The sequence below is a fragment of the Rhinoderma darwinii genome, chromosome 1 (genome assembly GCF_050947455.1).
Source record: "Rhinoderma darwinii isolate aRhiDar2 chromosome 1, aRhiDar2.hap1, whole genome shotgun sequence".
Classification (NCBI taxonomy): Eukaryota; Metazoa; Chordata; class Amphibia; order Anura; family Rhinodermatidae; genus Rhinoderma; species Rhinoderma darwinii.
This window is the reverse complement of record NC_134687.1, coordinates 462,481,507-462,502,785: the sequence shown is the minus strand read 5'-3', so window position 1 is coordinate 462,502,785 and position 21,279 is coordinate 462,481,507. Positions and strand designations below refer to the sequence as shown.

Genomic DNA, 21,279 nt, shown 5'->3' with positions numbered 1-21,279 from the left:
GTTAAAGTGGCCTATATAGCGTCCTTGCTTGCTGAAGTGGCTTAGGCTTGGGTCTCCACCCTATGGAAAAGTAATGGTCCAGTTGAGTCCTTCCTGTTTTTTGCCTTTCTGGCTTTCTTTCGGAGAGTCTTTGAAGAACCTAACCGTACTTCTGCTGCTTCGGCTCGTCTTTGCTTTAATCAAGGTGCTCAGTCAGGCAATCCGCTGTTAAGTTTCGTATCCTGGCATCTGAATTACCCTGGAACAACTAAACTGATTGCGGCCTTCTATGAAGGTTTATTAGGCCATATCAAATAAGAACTGGCGGGTTGATTTCCCTGGCTACCATAGTGAGAATCTGATTCTAAGAGCGAGATCAAGAAAAGTAACGTACTGGTCATTTCCCTCGTCTCGTTCCTACTTTCAATGATCCATCAACCTCTGCTTCAAACCACCCCATGCAGGTAGGTCGCACAACTCAGACGCCATCTGATTCGAGGCCCGTGCCTCTATTGTGGATAAAGTGGTAATTGTCGTGTCAATTGTCCTGTTCGTTCTCCACAGCCGGTAAACTCCCAAGGCCTTGTTGAGAGAGGGGAGATCACTTGGGCCTAACACTTCCTTTCCCCAATGATACGGTAATCTGAATCAGAAATGTGAGTTTCCAAACTATTAACCCCTTAACACATATCCCGTAACTGTATGTGATAAGGGTGAAGGGGAAGTATGGAGCGCGGTCACAGGCTGAGCTCGCTCCATACTCAGCGGGTGACAGCTCACTGAAATGGGCGGAATCTAAGATCACTTTGATTCCGGCCTTTTAACACATTAAATGCCGCAGTCAATCGCGACCACAGCATTTCAACTTAGAATCAGGTGGGCACCCCCTCAATCACGCCATCCCGCCGCCACCCCCCCCCCCCCCCCACACGGCACGATTGGCCGGTTACAATGGTTAGGGCGGGCTGGGGGCCTAATTAAGTACTCCGGCAGGGCTTCCAAAGCTAAAGAGACTGTCAGGATCACGATATACATTAGTATTTCAGTAGATCATGCAAGCGATGCAATGATCACTGCTTCAAGTCCCCTAGGGGGACTAGTAAAAAATAAAAATGTGAAAAGTTTGTTTTTTTTTCCCTCTAAATCAATGTTATGTTAACTTGTTGTTTTTTTTAACTAGTATCGGCACGTTTATAAAAGTCTGAAATATCACAATATAGCGTTCTTTAACCCGCTCGGTGAATGCCATAAAAATATATATAAAGCGTGCAAATTGCTGTTTTTGGTCACCTTATCTCTCAAAAAAAATAGAATAAAAAGTAATCAAACAGTCACATGTACCCAAGATAGTATCGGGGAAAACTACAGCGAGCCCTGCAAAATGTAAGCCCGCACACTGCTGAATTGATGGAAAAATGAAGAAGTTATGTCTCTTCGAATATAGCGACACAAGTTTATTTTTTTTATTTTTTTTTAGCAAATAGTTTTTTGTTTTTTTTAAAGTGGTAAAACACAAAACAAAACCTATAACTTTAGTATTGCCGTAATCGTATCAACCTGTAGAATAATGTGACTATGTAGTGTTTTTTTTTTTTTTTACCGCCTGAATGACACCGTAAAAGCAAACCACACACCCCCCCCCCCCCCCCAAATGGCAGCATTTCTGGTTTTTAGCCTATTTCACCCCATAAATTGCATTTTTCAGCTTCCGAATACATTATGCAGTACAATAGTCCTTTAGGCCTCATGCACACGTCCATCACCGGTTTCACGGGTCTGTGTGTCTGTGATTGGAACAGTGTGCTTCGGTGTGTGTATTCTGTGTTTGTTTCAGAGAGGAAACTGAAACCCATTCACACTATGTACACGAAATTTGGGAGTGCAGCACATGCTATTACCTTTCCAGCGGTAGTCACTGTCCAGGGTGCTGAAAGAGTTAGGGTATGTGCACACACACTAATTACGTCCGTAATTGACGGACGTATTTCGGCTGCAAGTCCCGGACCGAACACAGTGCAAGGAGCCGGGCTCCTAGCATCATAGTTATGTACGACGCTAGGAGTCCCTGCCTTGCTGCAGGACAACTGTCCCGTACTGTAATCATGTTTTCAGTACGGGACAGTAGTTCCACGGAGAGGCAGGGACTCCTAGCATCGTACATAACTATGATGCTAGGAGCCCGGCTCCCTGCACTGAGTTCGGTCCACTACTTGCGGCCGAAATACGTCCGTCAATTACGGACGTAATTAGTGTGTGTGCACATACCCTTACTGCCGATCAGTGCAGCCCCATAACTCTTTCAACACCCTGGACAGAGACTGCCGCTGGATCGGGAATACCATGCGCGGCGCTCACAATATAGATTATTATTTCATATAAAAAAATACTTACCCAGAACTCCCTGCTTGCCTGCTTCTTCCTCAAGTCCTTGCCGCCTGAGATGATGTTTCAGCCCATGTGACCGCTGCAGCCAATCACAGGCTGCAGCGGTCACATGGACTGCCACGTCATCCAGGGAGGTCGGACTGGATGTCAGAAGAGGGACGCGTCACCAAGATAATGGCCGGGGTACATATAAACTTATTTTTCTTTCGATCGCTGCGTTCCAGCACTGATCAGCAGCCTCTTTCTATCAGTGCTGATAGAGAGAAGGGGCTGCCAATTAGTGCAGTGCAATATCTCTGTACCGCTGCCCGCCCGGCCGTTGCTATGCAACGGCTCTGTCACACACGGATGCCTTCCGTGTGCCTTCTTCAGTTTTTTTGACTGACTCATTGACTTGTATAGGCCACACAGTCACGGAATCGCGGACAAAAGTAGGACATGCTCTACTTTGGTCGGAACGGAACAACGGGACCGTCAAAAAAAACTGAAGTGTGCATGGCCCCATTGAAATGAACGGGTCAGGGTGCTAGCCGTCAGAAAAACAGCTAGCACCCTAAAGGAAAAGACTGAAGTGGGCATGAAGCCTTAGGCTGTGTTCACAGTTTTTTGCAGGGGGAAAATTCCTCCTGCAAAAACTGATCCAGACGGTTTTTGCACAGTGGTTTGACAAAAACTCGTCAAAACACTCGTCGAGGCGTTGTTTCCCTCTTTCTGACTGATTGAAATGGGGTTTTGGAGGCAGAAACCGCCTCAAGATGGGTCATGGCACTTCTTTTTACCACGACGCGTTTTTTTTACTCGCGGTAAAAAAACTCGTCCAACTCTCATTGAAATCAATGGGAGGCAGTTTCGGGCGTTTTTTGAGGAGTTTTGCGGCGCGGTTTCCGCCTCAAAAAACTTGTCAAAAAAACTCTGTGTGAACAGGGCCTTAATGTTCTTCCTCTCCTGTGCTACTGGGTCTGCCATGGCTCAGACAACACATACTCCTACCATTGACTGGATGTCCAGACAAATTGCTCGCTGGGGATCTTCCTGTTTTCACCATTACCTATTACCTTCTTAGACTGAACTGCAACTTGGTATTGCCTCTCAGGTCTGCCTGCTTCTCTTCCATCTGGGCTGCTACTTCATTACTGAGCCTTTGCATATGTTTTCTCTAAAAAGGCAGCAGAGACATTTGCAGTACATCGTCCCTACGATTGTGATTTACTGCTCCTTCCGGGTCACGTCTCTCCCGAGTATACTCGCTCTCCTTACCAGAGACTGCGCGAATGTAAGCGTATATTCTAGAGAATTGAAAGAGTTTTTGGTTTTTTTTGTGACTCTTCTCCGGCTGGAGCTGAATTCTTAGTTAAGAAGGAAGGAACCATAAGGCCTAATTCACACGAGCATGTTCGCTCCGTGATATACGGTCTGTGTGTCGGCCGCATTTCCCGGACCGAACACACTGCAGGGAGCCGGGCTCCTAGCATCATAGTTATGTACGATGCTAGGAGTCCCTGCCTCTCCGTGGAACTGCTGTCCCGTACTGAAAACATGATTTTTGGGGGCAGAAATAACGCCAAAAAACTCCTCAAAAACCGCCCGAAAATGCCTCCCATTGATTTCAATGGGAGGCAGATGAGTTTTTTTACCACGAGTAAAAAAAACTCGTCGTGGTAAAAAGAAGCAACATGACCCATCTTGAGGCGGTTTCCTCCTCCAAAACCCCATTTTTGGCGCATGATTGAGTGCGTGCGCGCGCGTGTGCGTGTAGGAAATAAGTATTTGATCCCTTGCTGATTTTGTAAGTTTGCCCACTGTCAAAGACATGAACAGTCTAGAATATTTAGGGTAGGTTAATTTTACCAGTGAGAGATAGATAATAAAAAAGAAAAAAATCACTGTCAAAATTATATATATTTATTTGCATTGTGCACAGAGAAACAAGTATTTGATCCCTTTGGCAAACAAGACTTAATACTTGGTGGGAAAACCCTTGTTGGCAAGCACAGCAGTCAGACGTTTTTTGTAGTTGATGAGGTTTGCACACATGTTAGATGGAATTTTGGCCCACTCCTCTTTGCAGATCATCTGTAAATCATTAAAATTTCGAGGCTGTCGCTTGGCAACTCGGATCTTCAGCTCCCTCCATAAATTTTCGAAGGGATTAAGGTCTGGAGACTGGCTAGGCCACTCCATGACCTTAATGTGTTTCTTTTTGAGCCACTCCTTTGTTGCCTTGGCTGTATGTTTCGGGTCATTGTCTTGCTGAAAGACCCAGCCACGAGCCATTTTTAATATCCTGGTGGAGGGAAGGAGGTTGTCACTCAGGATTTGACGGTACATGGCTCCAGCCATTCTCCCATTGATGCAGTGAAGTAGTCCTGTGCCCTTAGCAGAGAAACACCCCAAAACATAATGTTTCCACCTCCATGCTTGACAGTGGGGACAGTGTTCTTTGGGTCATAGGCAGCATTTCTCTTCCTCCAAACACGTCGAGTTCAGTTAATGCCAAAGAGCTCAATTTTAGTCTCATCTGACCACAGCACCTTCTCCCAATCACTCTCAGAATCATCCAGATGTTCATTTGCAAACTTCAGACGGGCCTGTACATGTGCCTTCTTGAGCAGGGGGACCTTGCGGGCACTGCAGGATTTTAATCTATTACGGCGTTATGTGTTACCAATGGTTTTCTTGGTGACTGTGGTCCCAGCTGCCTTGAGATCATTAACAAGTTCCCCCCGCAAACTTACAAAATCAGCAAGGGATCAAATACTTATTTCCTTCAGTGTGTGTGTGTGTGTGTGTGTGTGTGTGTGTGTGTGTGTGTGTGTGTGTGTGTGTGTGTGTGTGTGTGTGTATGTATATATATATATATATTTATTTATTTATTTTTTTTACATCTCTTGGAATAACATCTTGACATGCTTTAGGGCCAAATTCGCACTATTAAAGTGCAGTCGTGGAACAAACGAAACTATAAAATGGATCTAATTAAAAAAAAAGTACATCATGTTTTAGTACATATTTTTTCAAATTCTTCAGCTATTAGAGATGAGGGAATTGCCTACTATCCTGCTGAGCCATTACTTGTTATCATAAGTTTTTATCTCTGAACATTTTCTTTACAGATTAGAAGATATTTTATTTTATGGTTTAGCACTGGAAGTTTGAAACCTCCATTTATGATGTTTACTAGAAATTAAATGTTGGTTTGGTTGTCAAGCTCATATCCAGGAGTAGGCTTGCATTTGGATGTGTGGAGAATGGGAAAGATTGGGATTGTGTAAATGTCACACAATCCAATCACCTGAGCCACCCATCTAATTAACTCTCCTAAATTACAGCTCAATTTATAATCTCCATTCATCTGACAAAGCAGATTGTTGACTTGCAGTGTCTATTGTGTCTAGCTGCATTTCATGAGAAATGCTGTCCTCTTAGCTGATAGCCCTATGTAGACTAGACCACCTTCTCTTCACACTTCAGTATTTTTGACTGTCCCGTTGCTCCGTTTCGATCCAAAGTAGAGCATGTCCTACTTTGGTCCGAGACTACGTGACCGTGAGGCCCATGCAAGTCAATGGGGTCGTCAAAAAAACTGAAGGCATCCGTGTGCCGTCCGTGTGTGACGGAGCCGTTGCCTAGCAATGGCCGGGCGGGTAGAAAAACATTACAGAAATATTACACTAATCGGCAGCCACATGTCTCTATCGATCACTGATAGAGAAAAGAGGCTGCTGATTAAAAATAAAATAAAAAGCAGTTCATACGTACCCGGTCGTTGTCTTGGTTACGAGTCCCTCTTCTTCCTCCAGTCCGACCTTCCTTTCTGACGCGGCAGCCTGTGATTGGCTGCAGAGGCCGCTGCAGCCTGTGATTGGCTGCAGAGGCGGTCACGTGGGATGAAGTCATCCCTGGAGACCGGCCTTCTGACGTCATCCTGACGTGCGTGACCGCCACTACAGCCTGTGATTGGCTGCAGCGGTGACATGGATGAAACGTCATCGCTGGAGGCCGGACAGGAGGAAAGTAAGTATGAACTTTTTTTTTTTTTTATTACATTAAAATTGTATTTTCCAAGCGCCGAGCATGGTACTGTCCAGGGTGCTGAAAGAGTTACCGCCGATCAGTGCAGCCCATTAACTCTTTCAGCACCCTGGACAGTACCATACTCGGAAACACGGGAGTGCGCACAGGGCGTAAACTTCTTTACTATAAAGTTACTTGGAAAGTGGTTTAGAGTAATGTCTCACTGTTCAAGTTAGCGTCAGGACTTTGGTTTATAGCAGAGCAATGACCGCTATGCTGGGTCAGATTTTAAACTAATACCTGTGAATCCTTTGACTTGAGGTCCACTGTGGGTTCTGGAATTTTTGGCAGCTGTAATAGCGCTGAAGACTGTGCTATTCTTGCCTTCATATATAGCAAAAAATGTGACCGCAACCCCAAAGGACCCCATTAGAGCTAGTGGGAACAGGGCCTTAATTCTAAATTCCAGCAGATTAGCAATTTCAATAATTATTGCTTTTCTGTAATGTAATTTGCAATCTTAAGGCTTAAAACTAAAATGTTTTGACAGTTAAGTTTCAAATGAAACCTTATTGTAGTAGCATAAAAAAAAGTCAGACTGAAGATAAAATGAAAGGTAATTATAGAAGGCATACTAATAAACACATCCTTCCCTGAGGCTGTAAAGACACTACACTGTGGTTATAATGGCTCCATTCAAAGTGAGCATTATCTGTGCAGTTTCAGCCTCCATTATGTCCGTTTCTCTCCTTTTCCACAGTTACCACCAGAATTGTATAAGATGAAAACAAATAGTGAATAATAAGTAAGCTTTTTAGTGGATTACTTGGCTAAACTAAAAAGGTCATCCTATTTGAGATGTAAAGTGTCCTCTTAATCCAGGCAGGCTGTGAGTAATGTTACAGTACATAAATGGGTAAAGCTATGTGTCTACTAGGTTTTTATTGTCTGTCTGCCTTACATGCTTGTTCGGAAAGGAAAAGAAAAAAATAGCGCAGATAAAGGTTGAGAGATGACAAGGGAGTCAGCTGAGTGTTTCTTTATTACAGAGCAGTTGTGCAGCTTGTATTCAGAGCACCGGTTCAGACATACAGGGCCTCATGTCAGTCATCAGCTCCTCAAAACAGTGGGTATCCGTTAAATGTAGCCCTAGTGCTAGCGGATGTTGGTGGCCTATGCTAAGGAGGTCTGATCGTTGTTACGCCGTCAATGGTCCCAGTGAACCCATTTGACATTTTAGCAAGGTTACTTTATATTGTGACCAGAAGTGATTTTCATAACAAATTTATGCATCTTATGTTTCGCCTAATCCCTTGATAGATTGTTCATGATCACAAACTGTAACAGATTCTTATGTCGGTTTCAGGTTTTGAGCTCCATGAACTGTGATTTCCTCCCAGAGGACGTTATTGTGCCTACAACAGAGTACCCTGTCAGAGATTGGTCCCAATCTCGAGAATTCCCACGTGAAGAAAAGGAGAAAAAGAAGAAGAAAAGGAAGAAGCGTTCCAGGTCAAGATCCCGCTCTCCAAGAATCCACTATGAATCAAAATCACGATCTCATTCAAAAGTGAAGCATTCTCTTCCCACAGCTTACAGAACAGTTCGGCGTTCCAGGTATGCTAATGCTTTGTATATTAATATAATGTAATAATGTATTCTGCGAAGTCTGAGTAATGGTTTTAATAATTTTCCACTGTGCTTTGATTCTTAATAGAAGTTTACCTATTTCTTGGTATTTGTCTTACTTCTGAAGAATGCAGTATCAGGAGCGGACTGACCCCTGCTGATAGAGTACCACAAGTTAAAGTGCTAGGCTGCACTTAAATTTTGACCATGTCCGCTATGTCCTCTGACCTTGCCTGACAATGCATGACTATCACCGCTACTGTTAGCACAGATCTTTAACAGTGAGGAATTTTAACAGAAAGCATAATGGAAAATTGTAGTTGTTTGCTGGAATCCCCCTTTAACCCCTTAACGCACCCTGACATGCACTTACGTCAAGGTGCAGGAGGAGAAGTATGGAGAGCGCTCATGTGGCCGGTACTCTGCCAGTCTCTTCTGTGTTTTACAGTCGACACCCGGGACTAACGGCCAGGAACAGCGATCGTGCTGTTTCTGGCAATTTCACCCCTCAAATGCTGCGGTCAGAGAGGGGTGCCCCCCTCCGACAGCTCATCGGCGGCCCCATAGCGTGATCGAGGGTCGCCAATGGTTGTCATGGCAGCCCAGGTGCCTAATGAAGGCCCCAAGGGCTGCCTTCACTCTGCCTCTGTTAAGATCTGCCTATGGCAGGGCTTAACAGATGCCTGTAAAAATTACAATATATTGCAATACGTCAGTATTGTACCAGCGATCCAACGATCGCTAGTTCAAGTCCCCTAGGGGGACTAATAGAATGTGTGAAAAAAAAGTTAGTTTTTAGTAGTTAAACTTCTTTTATATATTTTTTTTAAATGGAAAGTTCAAAAAGCCCCCCTTTTTCCATTTAAGTAATGTAAAAATAAAAAAAATTGGTATCGCTGCGTCAGTAAGTCTGAACTATAACAATATACCATTATTTGATGCGCACGGTAAACGCCGTAAAAGGAAAAATATATAATCGCCAGAATAGCTGTTATTTTTTTTTTTTTGTGAACTTAGCGGTGAAAATTATTATTATTTATTTTATTTTTTTAAAAAACTAATCAAGAAGTCGTGCGTACCAATAAATGGTACCAATAAAAACCACCGCTTGTGCCGCAAAAAATAAGCCCTCTCACCATTCAATCAACGGTAAAATAAAGTTATGTCTTTCAGAATACGGAAAGAACACTTTTTTTTTTTTTTCCTCTAACAGTTTTTTCTTTGTAAAAGTAAAACCTTAAATAAAAACATAAATATGGCATTTAATCTTATTGACGAGCAGAATCAAGTAAATTTGTAGTTTTTACTGCACTGTGATAGACGTTAAAACGAAACCCAAAAGAAAATGGAGGAATCAGTTTTTTCCTATTCCCCACCACTTAGATTTTTTTTTTTTTTTCAGTTTCCCAGTACATTATATAGTACTTTAAACGGTGCCAGTAGAAACTAGCACTCCTCCCGCAAAAAACAAGCCCTCACACCACTCCATTGACAGAAAAAAAAAAAAAAGTTATGGCTCCTAGGAGGCCGGGAGTGTAAAATGAAAATGGGGGAAAAAAAATAAATTAATTGCTTGGACACTAAGGGGTTAAATTTAAGACATTATTGATCTGCCTCTTAGTCAAATTTGTTCATAAGTTAGACTGCAGAAAATGTGCCAAATTTATAAGTGGCTCACGCTGTATGATGAACTAGTTGCATCTTGCTTAGTCTCTGTCACCACATAAGTGCCCTATCTCCTATATAAGGAGATCGGCGCTATAATTTAGGTGACAGCAGCGCTTTTTATTTGATAAAACTATCTATTTTCACCACTTTATTAGCGATTTTTAGCTTTATTCTATTGAGTTTCTTAATGCCCTAGTGGGCGTGTTTTTACTTTCGACCAAGTGGGCGTTGTACAGAGGAGTGTATGACGCTGACCAATCAATGACAAGTCAGCATCATACACTTCTCTCCATTCATTTACACAGCAGCATCGCGTTCTTACTAGAACACGATGTGCAGCCACATACACACACATTAACGTTAATCAAGTGTCCTGATAATGAAAAAAGAGGCTCTGTCACCAGATTATAAGTGCATTATCTCCTACATAATCTGATCGGCGCTATAATGTAGATAACAGAAAATGCTTCCATTGAGGAAGTGAAACGTTGCACTTGCTGGGTGATTAAATTCTTCACTTTGTTCTGAGTGCTGCTTCTGTGCTCTTTATTTTTTGGATATTCATCATATAGGGGGAAGTCACTCCTTATTTTTGAAGCATAGCACCAACCAACTTTGGTTTTTGGTCACACTGCTGCTCCTACCTTGTTTTATTTTTTTGTAGATAAGTGTATTTTTATTTTGAAAAACAATAAATTTTGAGAAAGTTATGCACAATTTTAGATTTATGCTAATTAGTTTCTTAATAGACGTGTTTTTACTTTTTTGCTAAGTGGGTGTTGTAAAGAGAAGCGTCATACACTTCTCTCTCCATTATTAGCAGTACTCGCAACACGCGAGATCGCGAGATCACGCTGTGCTGTCACAGGCACCCACATTAACTTTACCGAAGTGTCTTGAGAGTGAATAGACATCGCTTTCAGCCAGGATGCGATGTCTATTCACACTCCCAACACTTCGGTAAAGTTTCTTGGGGACTTACTAGCACAGCTGTGCTGTCATTCACAGAATCTTTACCGAAGTGTCGGGAGTGTGAATAGACATCGCATCCTCAAGGCACTTCGGTAAAATTAATGTGGGAGTATGTGAACGCACAGCATGATCTCGTGAGATCACGCTGTGTTGCGAGTACTGCTTAAAATGAATGGAGAGAAGTGTATGACGCTGATTGGTCAGTGTCATACACTCCTCTTTACAATGTCCAGTTGTCTATTAAAAAGCTAATTAGTATAGATCTAATGCTTTCTCCCTCTGTAAACAAGTTAAATGACGCGGTCGCTATTGACCGCAGGATTTAACGGGTTAATCGGCCGCGATCGAAGTCCACTGTTGGAGCAGTAGCCCAGCTGTAGCCCAGCCTGCACAGGACACCCATGCAGGACTTGGACCAGGCTACCGTGAAAAGGCGGCAGCCTAGCCTAGGGCACCTTAGTAACAGCCGTGAAAATGCTTATTGGTGGTCACTAAGGGGTTAAATTGCTTTTCATCCAAGTAAGGTTAGTCCTTACTATTACTTCTATGCCTACACAGCCTGTATGGTGTAATAAATGAATGAACCTTGCTTTAGATAAAGCCATTGCAGAATGTACAGCACTTCTCTTGGCTTTTAACCCCTTAAGGACGCAGCCTAGTTTGGGCCTTAAGGCTCAGAGCCCATTTTTCAAATCTGACATATTTCACTTTATGTGGTAATAACGTCGGAATGCTTAAACCTACCCAAGCGATTCTGAGATTGTTTTCTCGTGACACATTGGGCTTCATGTTCGTGGTAAAATTTGGTCGATCTATTCAGTGTTTATTGGTGAAAAATTGCAAAATTTAGAGAAAATTTTGAAAAAATTGCATTTTTCAGAATTTAAATGCATCTGCTTGTAAAACAGACGGTTATACCACCCAAAATAGTTACTAGTTCACATTTCCCATATGTCTACTTTAGATTGGCATCGTTTTTTGAACATTCTTTTATTTTTCTTGGACGTTACAAGGCTTAGAACATAAACAGCAATTTCTCATATTTTTAAGAAAATTTCAAAAGCCTTTTTTTAAAGGTACCTCTTGAGTTCTGAAGTGGCTTTGTGGGGCCTATGTATTAGAAACCCTGATAAAACACCCCATTTTAAAAACTAGACCCCTCAAAGTATTCAAAACAGCAGTTAGAAAGTTTTTTAACCCTTCAGGCATTTCACAGGAATTAAAGCAAAGTGGAGGTGAAATTTGCAAATTTCATTTTTCTTGCTGAATTTCAATTTTATTCATTTTTTTTTCTGTAACCCAGAAGGTTTTACCAGAGAAACACAACTAAATATGTATTGTCCAGATTCTGCAGTTTTTAGAAATGTCCTACATGTGGCCCTACTGCGCTCGTGGACTAAAACACAAGCCCCAGAAGCAAAGAAGCACCTAGTGCATTTTGAGTCCTCTTTTTTTATTAGAATATATTTTAGGCAGCATGCCAGGTTTGAAGAGGTGTTGAGGTGTCAAAACAGTAGGAATCCCCCAATAGTGACCCCATTTTGGAAACTACACCCCTCAAGGAATTCATTTAGGGTTGTTGTTACCATTTTGACCGCACAGTTTTTTCACAGCACGTATTTGAATTGGGCTCTGAAATGAAAAATTCGATACCATCCCCGCCCCTGAAGAAAAAACTGAAAATTCCCATTATACCCTTAGATGAATACTTTAGAGGGTGTCATTTTATTAAATGAGGCATTTCTTGAACTTCCTTTTATGTTCTGGAGCCTCTGCAAACATAAGGTGTTGCCTAAAAATCATCCAAGTATAAAGTAGGCCCTAGAAACCTCCTGGAACGGTGCAGAAATCATATATGGATTATTATTCAGCACAAGATGTATATCTTCAGTGGCACAAGCTGGGCATAGAATATTGGGGAAAAGCAAAAGAGGAGAACCTCCAGCTCACCTTGTGGGTACAAATTGATGTACTATGGACTCCGCACGGATCCTCGCGTCGGCACACGTTGTATGAGTTTCAAGAGAAAGAAGTATTGGATCCAGCGTAGCTGTAACTAAAAAGGAACTCGTTCCAAGTTTAATGAAAAAAATATTCAATTAATAGCCTGTTCATCCCAGCCATGATTAAGAACGCAGTCAGCGTTTGAAACGCGTAGGCTTTCGTTATTTTCCTACTTCCCTCCCAGCACCAGAGGACATCATTCAGACTGACCTCTTTTAATTGAATATTTTTTTCATTAAACTTGGAACGAGTTCCTTTTTAGTTACAGCTACGCTGGATCCAATACTTCTTTCTCTTGAAATAGAATATTGGGCCCTGAAATGGCATAATGGTGGGAAATTTGCAATTTTCACTCTGTACCATCCACTGAACATTAAATTCTGGAAAAGACCAGTGGGTTTAAAATACTCACTAAACACCTGCAAGAATTCCTTGAAGTGTGTAGTTTCCAAAATAGGGTCACTTTTTGGGACTTTCAACTGTACTGGCACTTTAGGGGTACTGCAAAGAAGACATGGTGCACAAAAAACATTTGCGCAAAATCCATGCTCCAAAAACAAAATGGTGGGCGTTCCCTTCTGAGCCCTAGCGTGTGCCCCGGCAGCAGATAATGACCACATATGGGGTATTGCCCTTATCAGGAGAAATAGCATAACAAATTGTGGGGTGTGGGGATCTTTTATTACCAGAAAGCAGAAGGTATTGCTGCCTGGAATGCAGGAATTATCATATGAGCTCAGTCAGTTATGGCAAAGCCACACGTGGCGGAATTGCTCTTGAATTCCGCTGCGGTTAATCCGCAGCGGAGCCGTTTCTCCATTGACTTCCACTTCTATTTAGTAGGGTTCGTTTAGACTAAGCGGAAAATTCCGCTGCGGAGCATAGGCTGCGGTGCGGAATTTGGTGTCCGCAGCATGCAATGGATGTTGCGGCGGACTGGTTGCGGACTCATGGCGGAATTTCTCCATTGACTTCAATGGAGATTCTAATTTCCGCAATGAAGTCCGCAGCTGTCATGCACATGTTATGTGTGCTGCGGATGCGTCTTGCTTTTTTGACATGACATTTCTTTATTCTGGCTGGACCTATGTATTTCTAGGTCTACAGCCAGACTGAGGAAGTCAATGGGGCTCCCGTAATTACGGGAGCGTTGCTAGGAGACGTCAGTAAATAGTCACTGTCCAGGGTGCTGAAAGAGTTAAGCGAACGGCAGTAACTGTTTCTGCACCCTGGACAGTGACTACCGATCCCAATATACAGCTACCTGTAAAAAAAAAAAATAGAAGTTCATACTTACCGAGAACTCCCTGCTTCTGTCTCCAGTCCGGCTTCCCAGGATGACGTTTCAGTCTGAGTGACGGCTGCAGCCAATCACAGGCTGCAGCGGTCACATGGACTGCCGCGTCATCCAGGGAGGTCGGGCTGGATGCCGAAAGAGGGACGCGTCACCAAGACAACGGCCGTTAAGTATGAAATTCTTTTACTTTCACTAGGGAAAGTGCTGTCCCTTCTCTCTATCCTGCACTGATAGAGAGAAGGGAAGCACTTTTACTGCAGTACGCAGCAGCTAGTCCGCATCAATTTACTGCACATTTTGGGCAGATCCGCCGCAGAATCTGCAACGCAGATTCTGTGCGGCATTGATGCGGACAGTTGCGGAGGAAATCCGCCACGTGTGGGCATGCCCTTACAGCAGCTGCAGGTTGCTTTGGCCGCTCGTTCCAGCCTCCCCCAGACGGTCCCCATGCTCTCTGCTGCCGTCACCGCTCATCCCCACCCACTCCATTCTCTCTGCTGCCGTCGCCGCTCATCCCCCCGGATGTTTTATAAAAGTGTAAGAATAAATTTTTGTTTTCCTATAATAAGTCATTTTATTATAGGAAAAAATGAAAACGTTAAAGTACACCTATTTGGTATCACCGTGTTCGTAATGACCCAAACTATGAAACAATGTTATTTTTTCCGCACGGTGAACGCCGCAAACCAAATAAACGGAAAACTATGAACACATCGCTAGTTGTTTGGTCACCACCCCTCCCAAGATATAGAATAAAAAGTGATCAAAAAGTCGCATTTACCCCAAAATAGTACCAATAAAAACTACAACCCGTCCTGCAAAAAACAAGACCTTCCACAGCTTTTTTGACAAATAAAGAAAGTTACTGCTCAGAATAGCGTGTCTCAGAAAATAAATTATTTCATAGAAACTGAATTTTATTGTGCAAACGCTGCAAAACTTAAAAAAAAACTAATACACATATGGTATCGCTGTAATCGTACTGACCCGCAGAATAAAGTAAAATGTAATTTATTGCGCACGGTGAATGCTGTAAGAAATAAAGAATTTAAAGCGCCAAAATTGCTGTTTTTTTGGTCACCCTAGCTCTAAAAAAAAGATCCTGTGGGGTCAAAATGCTCACTATACCCTAGAAAAATTCATTGAGGGGTGTAGTTTCCAAAATAGGTCACTTTTGGGGGGTTTCCACTATTTTGGTCCCTCCGGGGCGTTGCAAACCCGACATGGCACTGAAAACCAATCCAGCAAAATCTGCGCTCCAAAATCCAAAAGGATTCCACTCTGAGCCCCGCTGTGCGTCCAAACATCAGTTTATTACCATATATGTGGTATTGCCATAATCGGGAACAATTGCTTTACAAATGTTTGGGTGCTTTTTCTCCTTTATTCCTTGTAAAAATGAAAATATTCTGTTTCCACAGAAAAAAAGGTGATTTTCATCTTCACAGACTAATTCCACTAAATTCTGGAAAAAAAACTGTGGGGTCAAAATTCTCACTATAACCCTAGAATGCATTGAGGGGTGTAGTTTCCAAAATGAGGTCACTTTTGGGGAGTTTCTACTGTTTAGGTACCACAGGACCTCTTCAAACCGGACATGGTGCCTAAAATATATTCCTAAAAAAGGAGGCCCCAAAATCCACTAGGTGCTCCTTTGCTTCTGAGGCCGGTGATTCAGTCCAGTAGGACACTAGGGCCACATGTGGGATATTTCTAAAAACTGCAGAATCTGGGCAATAAATATTGAGTTGCGTTTCTCTGGTAAAACCTTCTGTGTTACAGATTTATTTATTTTTTTAATTACAATTGAATTCTGCCCAAAAAAATTAGATTTGTACATTTTACCTCTACTTTGCCTGAATTCCTGTGAAACGCCTAAAGGGTTAAAATACTTTCTGAATGTGGTTTTGAATACTTTGAGGGGTGTCATTTTCAAAATGGGGTGATTTATGGGGAGTTTCTAATATAGAAGGCCCTCAAAGCCACTTCAGAACTGAACTGGTCCCTGAAAAATTGGCCTATTTAAAGGGTTAAGCTTTAGGTCACAAACAGACGGGCAGACATTCTCCAAGATTTTCTGATGGTAGCGTTTATGGTTCCTTAAATGAATAACAAGTTATCCAGGTCCTGCAGAAGCAAAGCAGTCCCTGACAAAATAAACTACTTGCATGGCTTGAAAAATTGCAATAAAGTAACGCCTCTATGGAGCAACCCGAAACTCTGTGAAATACAGGCCTTAGGTTGGGTTCACATTGAGTTTTTTGCAGGAGGAAAATCTGTTTCAAAATTCTGTTTGGAATTTTGTGGCAGATTTTCCACTGCCTGCACGTCTATTTTCATGCCGTTTTCCGCCCACGGCCATTGAGCGCCGCAGGCATAAAATGCCGCCAAATACGCTTTCTCTGCCTCCCATTGATGTCAATGGGAGGTCAGAGGCATAAACGTCCAAAAATAGGGCATGACCCTTCTTCCGTGAGCCGGTTTTTCCGCTTGCGGAAAAAAAAACGCTTCCACCTCCCATTGAAATCAATGGGAGGCATTTTCTGCAGTTTTTTGGCGCGTTTTCTGTAAATAAACTTGTCAAAAAACTCAGTGTGAACTGGCCCTCAGAGGGATTTTTACTTTAGGAACAATCGGGCATACGTAGGGTTGCATAGTTAGGCTGGATTCACACGAGCACATTACGTCCGTAATGGACGGAACGTATTTCGGCCGCAAGTCCCGGACCGAACACTCTGCAGCGAGCCGGGCTCCCAGCATCATAGTTATGTACGACGCTAGGAGTCCCTGCCTCTCCGTGGAACTACTGTCCCGTACTGAAAACATGATTACAGTACGGGACAGTTGCCCTACGTTGGATACAGTCCTCCCCACCGACTATAACTGCATTTATTGCTAAAATGAGTAACATCATTCGATTGGAAAAGGGGGTGTATCATAAAAGGAAAGCAGACGCTATGTTTGGAAGAGTATGGGGGGGCCCCCGATTAGATACTCCAGGTTTATCTATACCACACATTCAATGTTCCGTATTGGGTATATGCTAATAAGACAAGATATTGACACCTATATATGCAGCTCTCATTTTATCGCTAGGGATGAACTAGTCCACGTCGAGTTATGTCCACTCTGTTCTTTTGCGATATGTATACTGGCTGCCTACAATGCTACTCTGGTGGTTGGTGCAATGAAACTGTTACGTACAAATTCTTGTAACGAGAGGTTGGGTTCGGGGATGATCTGGGGGGGGGGTGCCCTTTTATTTTTGTAAGTCTTTCATGTTTTAAGACATACAAAAACAAGTATAAGAACACTCCCCCCCCCCCCCCCCCCCCCAGAAGATCCCCGAACTGTCAAAGATTATTTAATCTAAGAAAATAATAATAATTTAAAAAAAAAGCAGCCCCAGACCATCACACTACCACCACCATATTTGACTCTTGTTCTTGAGGTTCTTGAGGTTCTTATGGTGGAAAGTGGTGTTAGCTTTACGCCAAATTGAATGAGACCCATTTCTTCCAAAAAGTTTTGCCTTTGACTCAGTCCATTACCCCAAAAGTCATCTAGATGTTTTTTGGCAAATGCAGGACAAGCCTTTTTGTTGTTCTTGGTCAGCAGTGGTTTGTTGCTTGCAACTCTCCCATGGATGTCATTTTTGCACAGTGTTTGTCTTCTTGTTGAATCCTAAACATTGACCTTAACCAAGGTGAGTGACACCTGCAGTACTTTGCATGTTCATCTGGGTACTTTTGTGGCTTGAGTCATCGATGCACTTTTGGTGAAAACGTTGTTAGACCTTAACAATGGCTTTGTAACTCTTTCCAGGTAGACTTCAATTAGTTTTGTGCCGTTATTTAAAGAGGCTCTGTCACCAGATTATAAGTGGCCTATCTCCTACGTAATCTGATCGGCGCTGTAATGTAGATAAGTGCTTTTTATTTTGAAAAACGATCATTTTTGAGCAAGTTATGAGCAATTTTAGATTTCTGCTAATTCGTTTCTTAATAGACAACTGGGCGTGTTTTTTACTTTTTAACAACTGGGCGTGTATAAGGCTGACCAATCCGTGACCAATCAGCATCATACACTTCTCATTGTTCCAGCCCATTGTTAGTGTGAAGTGTATGACGCTGATTGGTCGCTGAATGGTCAGCGTCATACACTTCCCTTCACAACGCCCACTTGGTAAAAAGTAAAACACGCCCAGTTGTCTATTAAGAAACGAATTAGCATAAATCTAAAATTGCTCATAACTTGCTCAAAAATGATCAACTTTTCAAAATAAAAACCACTGCTGTTATCTACATTACAGCGCCGATCAGATTATATAGGAGATAGGGCACTTATAATCTGGTGACAGCCTCTTTAAATCTCTTTAGAACATGGCATCATGTTCTTCTTTTTTAAATCTAGTTTGCTTTATATTTCCAGACTGGTTCTATTTAATTTGTTTAGGTACTCTTGGTCTGTCCGTTATCATACCTAGATTATTTTTGTCTAATATTAAAAGTAGTTGGATGATCTGAAACATTCAAATGTGACAAATATGCAAAAATTTAAGAATTCAGGAAATTCTTTTTCACCGCACTGTACGTGATAAAAATGTGAGATTGTCCTAGCAACTAGAGGTGCAAAATGACCAATAACGCTGGCATCAAAAGGGTTAAAGCATTTCACAAGTTTCAATCTTTATTTTGTGATCTTGTACGGACAAAGGGGATCCCAAGAATAAGTTAAATTTACATAATTTGAATGTAGATATGGTCCAAGCAAAGCTAAATAAAAGAAATGTGAACAAGGCTCCGGTACCATCTAAAGCCCAGTTCAGTTTTTTGGCGCTGATTTTGACGCGGAAGCCGCATCTGAATCGGCGCCGAAATCGCCCCCCTTTGATTTCAATGGGAGGCAGAGGTGTTTTTTTGTTTTTCCAAGGCAGCTTTTAGCCCGTAGCATTGAAATCAATGGGAGGCAGAAAAACCGCGATGCTAGTTTCCGAGCGTTTGTCATTCACTTTTGCGGGTAAATCGGTTCCGTGAAAAATTGTCCTAGTCTCCGATCCAAGGAAAGATAGAACATGTCCTTTCTTCCCTCGGATCACTGACTGGACTCGGACGGCACACACGGTCGTGTGCATGAGACCTAAGCATTCTTAAAGAACTTAGTTCAGTTTCTTTCCACCTGTTCATAATATTTAGAGATTCCCTAGTGACTGGTATAGTGCCAAGTGACTGGCGCAAGGCAAATGTGGTGCCCATTTTCAAAACGGACTCTTGGTCTTGTCTAGATAAATATAGACCCGTTAGCTTAACATCCATCATGGGAAAAATGTTTGAGGGGCTCTTAAGGGACTATATACAGGAGTATGTAACAGAAAATAGTATTATACGTGACAGCCAGCACAGATTCATGAAGGACAGAAGCTCTCAAACCAACCTGATTTTTGTTTTTATGAAGAGGTGAGCAAAAGCCTAGACAGAAGGGCCGCTGTGGATGTAGTGTTTTTGTACTTTGCAAATGAATTTGACACTGTCCCTCATAGACGAAAGTTGAGGTCAATGATTCCTACTCTGAATGGTCCCCGGTTATAAGTGGTGTACCCCAGGGTTCCGTGCTGGGGCCACTATTCAACTTTATCAATGATCTAGTGGATGGAATTATTAGCACTATTTCTATTTTTGCAGATGACACCAAGCTATGTAATATAGTTCAGTCTATGGAAGATCTTCATAAATTATAAGCTGATTTGGACATACGAAGTGTTTGGGCGTCCACTTGGCAAATGAGGTTTAATGTAGATAAATGTAAAGTTATGCACCTGGGTATGAACAACCTGCATGCATCATATGTCCTAGAGGGAAATATACTGGAAGAGTTACTTGTTGAGAAGGATCTGGGTGTACTTGTAGATCATAAACTAAATAACAGCATGCAATGTCAATCAGCTGCTTCAAAGGCCAGCAAGATATTGTCGTGTATTAATAGAGGCATGGACTCGCGGGACAGGGATATAATATTACCATTTTACAAAGCATTAGTGAGGCCTCATCTAGAATATGCAGTCCAGTTCTGGGCTCCAGTTCATAGAAAGGATGCCCTGGAGTTGGAAATAATACAAAGAAAAGCAACGAAGCTAATAAGGGGCATGGAGAATCTACGTTATGAGAAAATATTAAAATAATTATTTAGTACATAAAAATATGGTTAAAACCTACTCCTAATGGAATAAATACTAGCATACAGTTGGAATATGGTCTTTTACAAAAAAAATATTTTTTTTTCTTAACAAATGTCTCTTAAGATGTTGAAAGGACTATCTGACCTGTGCACTTTTAATACACTGCATGAGGGTGCTCTATATGTTAATATATTATAACATGTGGCTAATATGCATGATGCTTCTAAGTTTGTATACCTGGTGTTACACACGGTCCATATACATGTATAAATATACCTGCTCTATCCTTCTGCAATACCTAATGGACTAGGATAACATGGAGGGTGGGGGTTTCTTTCCTATTTTTTTTTTGGGATGTTTTACTGGTTGTTAATTTGCAGAAATTTTAATAAAAATATAATCTGACAAAAAAAAATACATTAATAGTACTCAATGTTTCATTGATATTTTCTGATAAAGAAAAGTCTAAAATGAAGCGATACTTTTCACCAATGATTGCGTTAGATTCTTTGCTCTTGATAACTGAAGGTTCTTAGTATGACCTAGTGATGTTCTTATTCCTCCTTTTATTAACAGGGTTAATTGGAACATAACTATTTGTTTATTTTAGATCACGTTCAAGATCACCCAGAAGACCACCTCCGTCTACAGAAAGAAGAAGAGAGGAAGACCGAGATAGGGGTGGCCCATGTTCTTATCGTGTTGGACACAACCATGGAAACAGCAGGAAGCGCTCTCGGTCACGGTACGAAAAATGAACGGTCTCCGCTTTACGCCAAAACAATGTGATTATATTATCCGGCCCTTAATGATTGAAATGCAAACAAATTGTGGAAATACCATATCCTATAGATTTAAACATCAAAATAATTAACCACTTCCTGACCAGAAGCTTTACCCCCCACCCGTCACTCCTGACCAGGCCCGTTTTTAAGTTTGTCATGTCCCAATTAAAAAGCAAATTGTTTTTTATTATTTTTCCAACCTACGTGTATTTGGTCTTATTTTTCTCAGAACATATTTGGCTTATGTTGTGTAAAAAAACAACAAACAACGTTTTTATGTTTGACTTTTTTATTTAATTTTTTTTCTTTAAATATGGAAGGTAAAATGGATAAAAAAAAATATGAATTTAGGTGATTGTGCATGCGGGGGT

General features: G+C 41.8%; 1 protein-coding gene across 3 annotated transcripts in view; it reads left to right on the top strand.

Annotated features, from left to right (window-relative positions):
* SFSWAP (splicing factor SWAP) overlaps window positions 1–21,279 on the top strand; it is a 140,207-nt gene that overhangs the window by 81,958 nt on the left and 36,970 nt on the right. For all 3 annotated transcript variants that reach the window (XM_075833096.1, XM_075833115.1, XM_075833107.1), the window contains 2 exons: window positions 7,745–7,995; window positions 20,734–20,868. In XM_075833096.1, coding sequence (XP_075689211.1) covers window positions 7,745–7,995; window positions 20,734–20,868 — 386 coding nt within the window. The remainder of the gene's footprint in view (window positions 1–7,744; window positions 7,996–20,733; window positions 20,869–21,279) is intronic.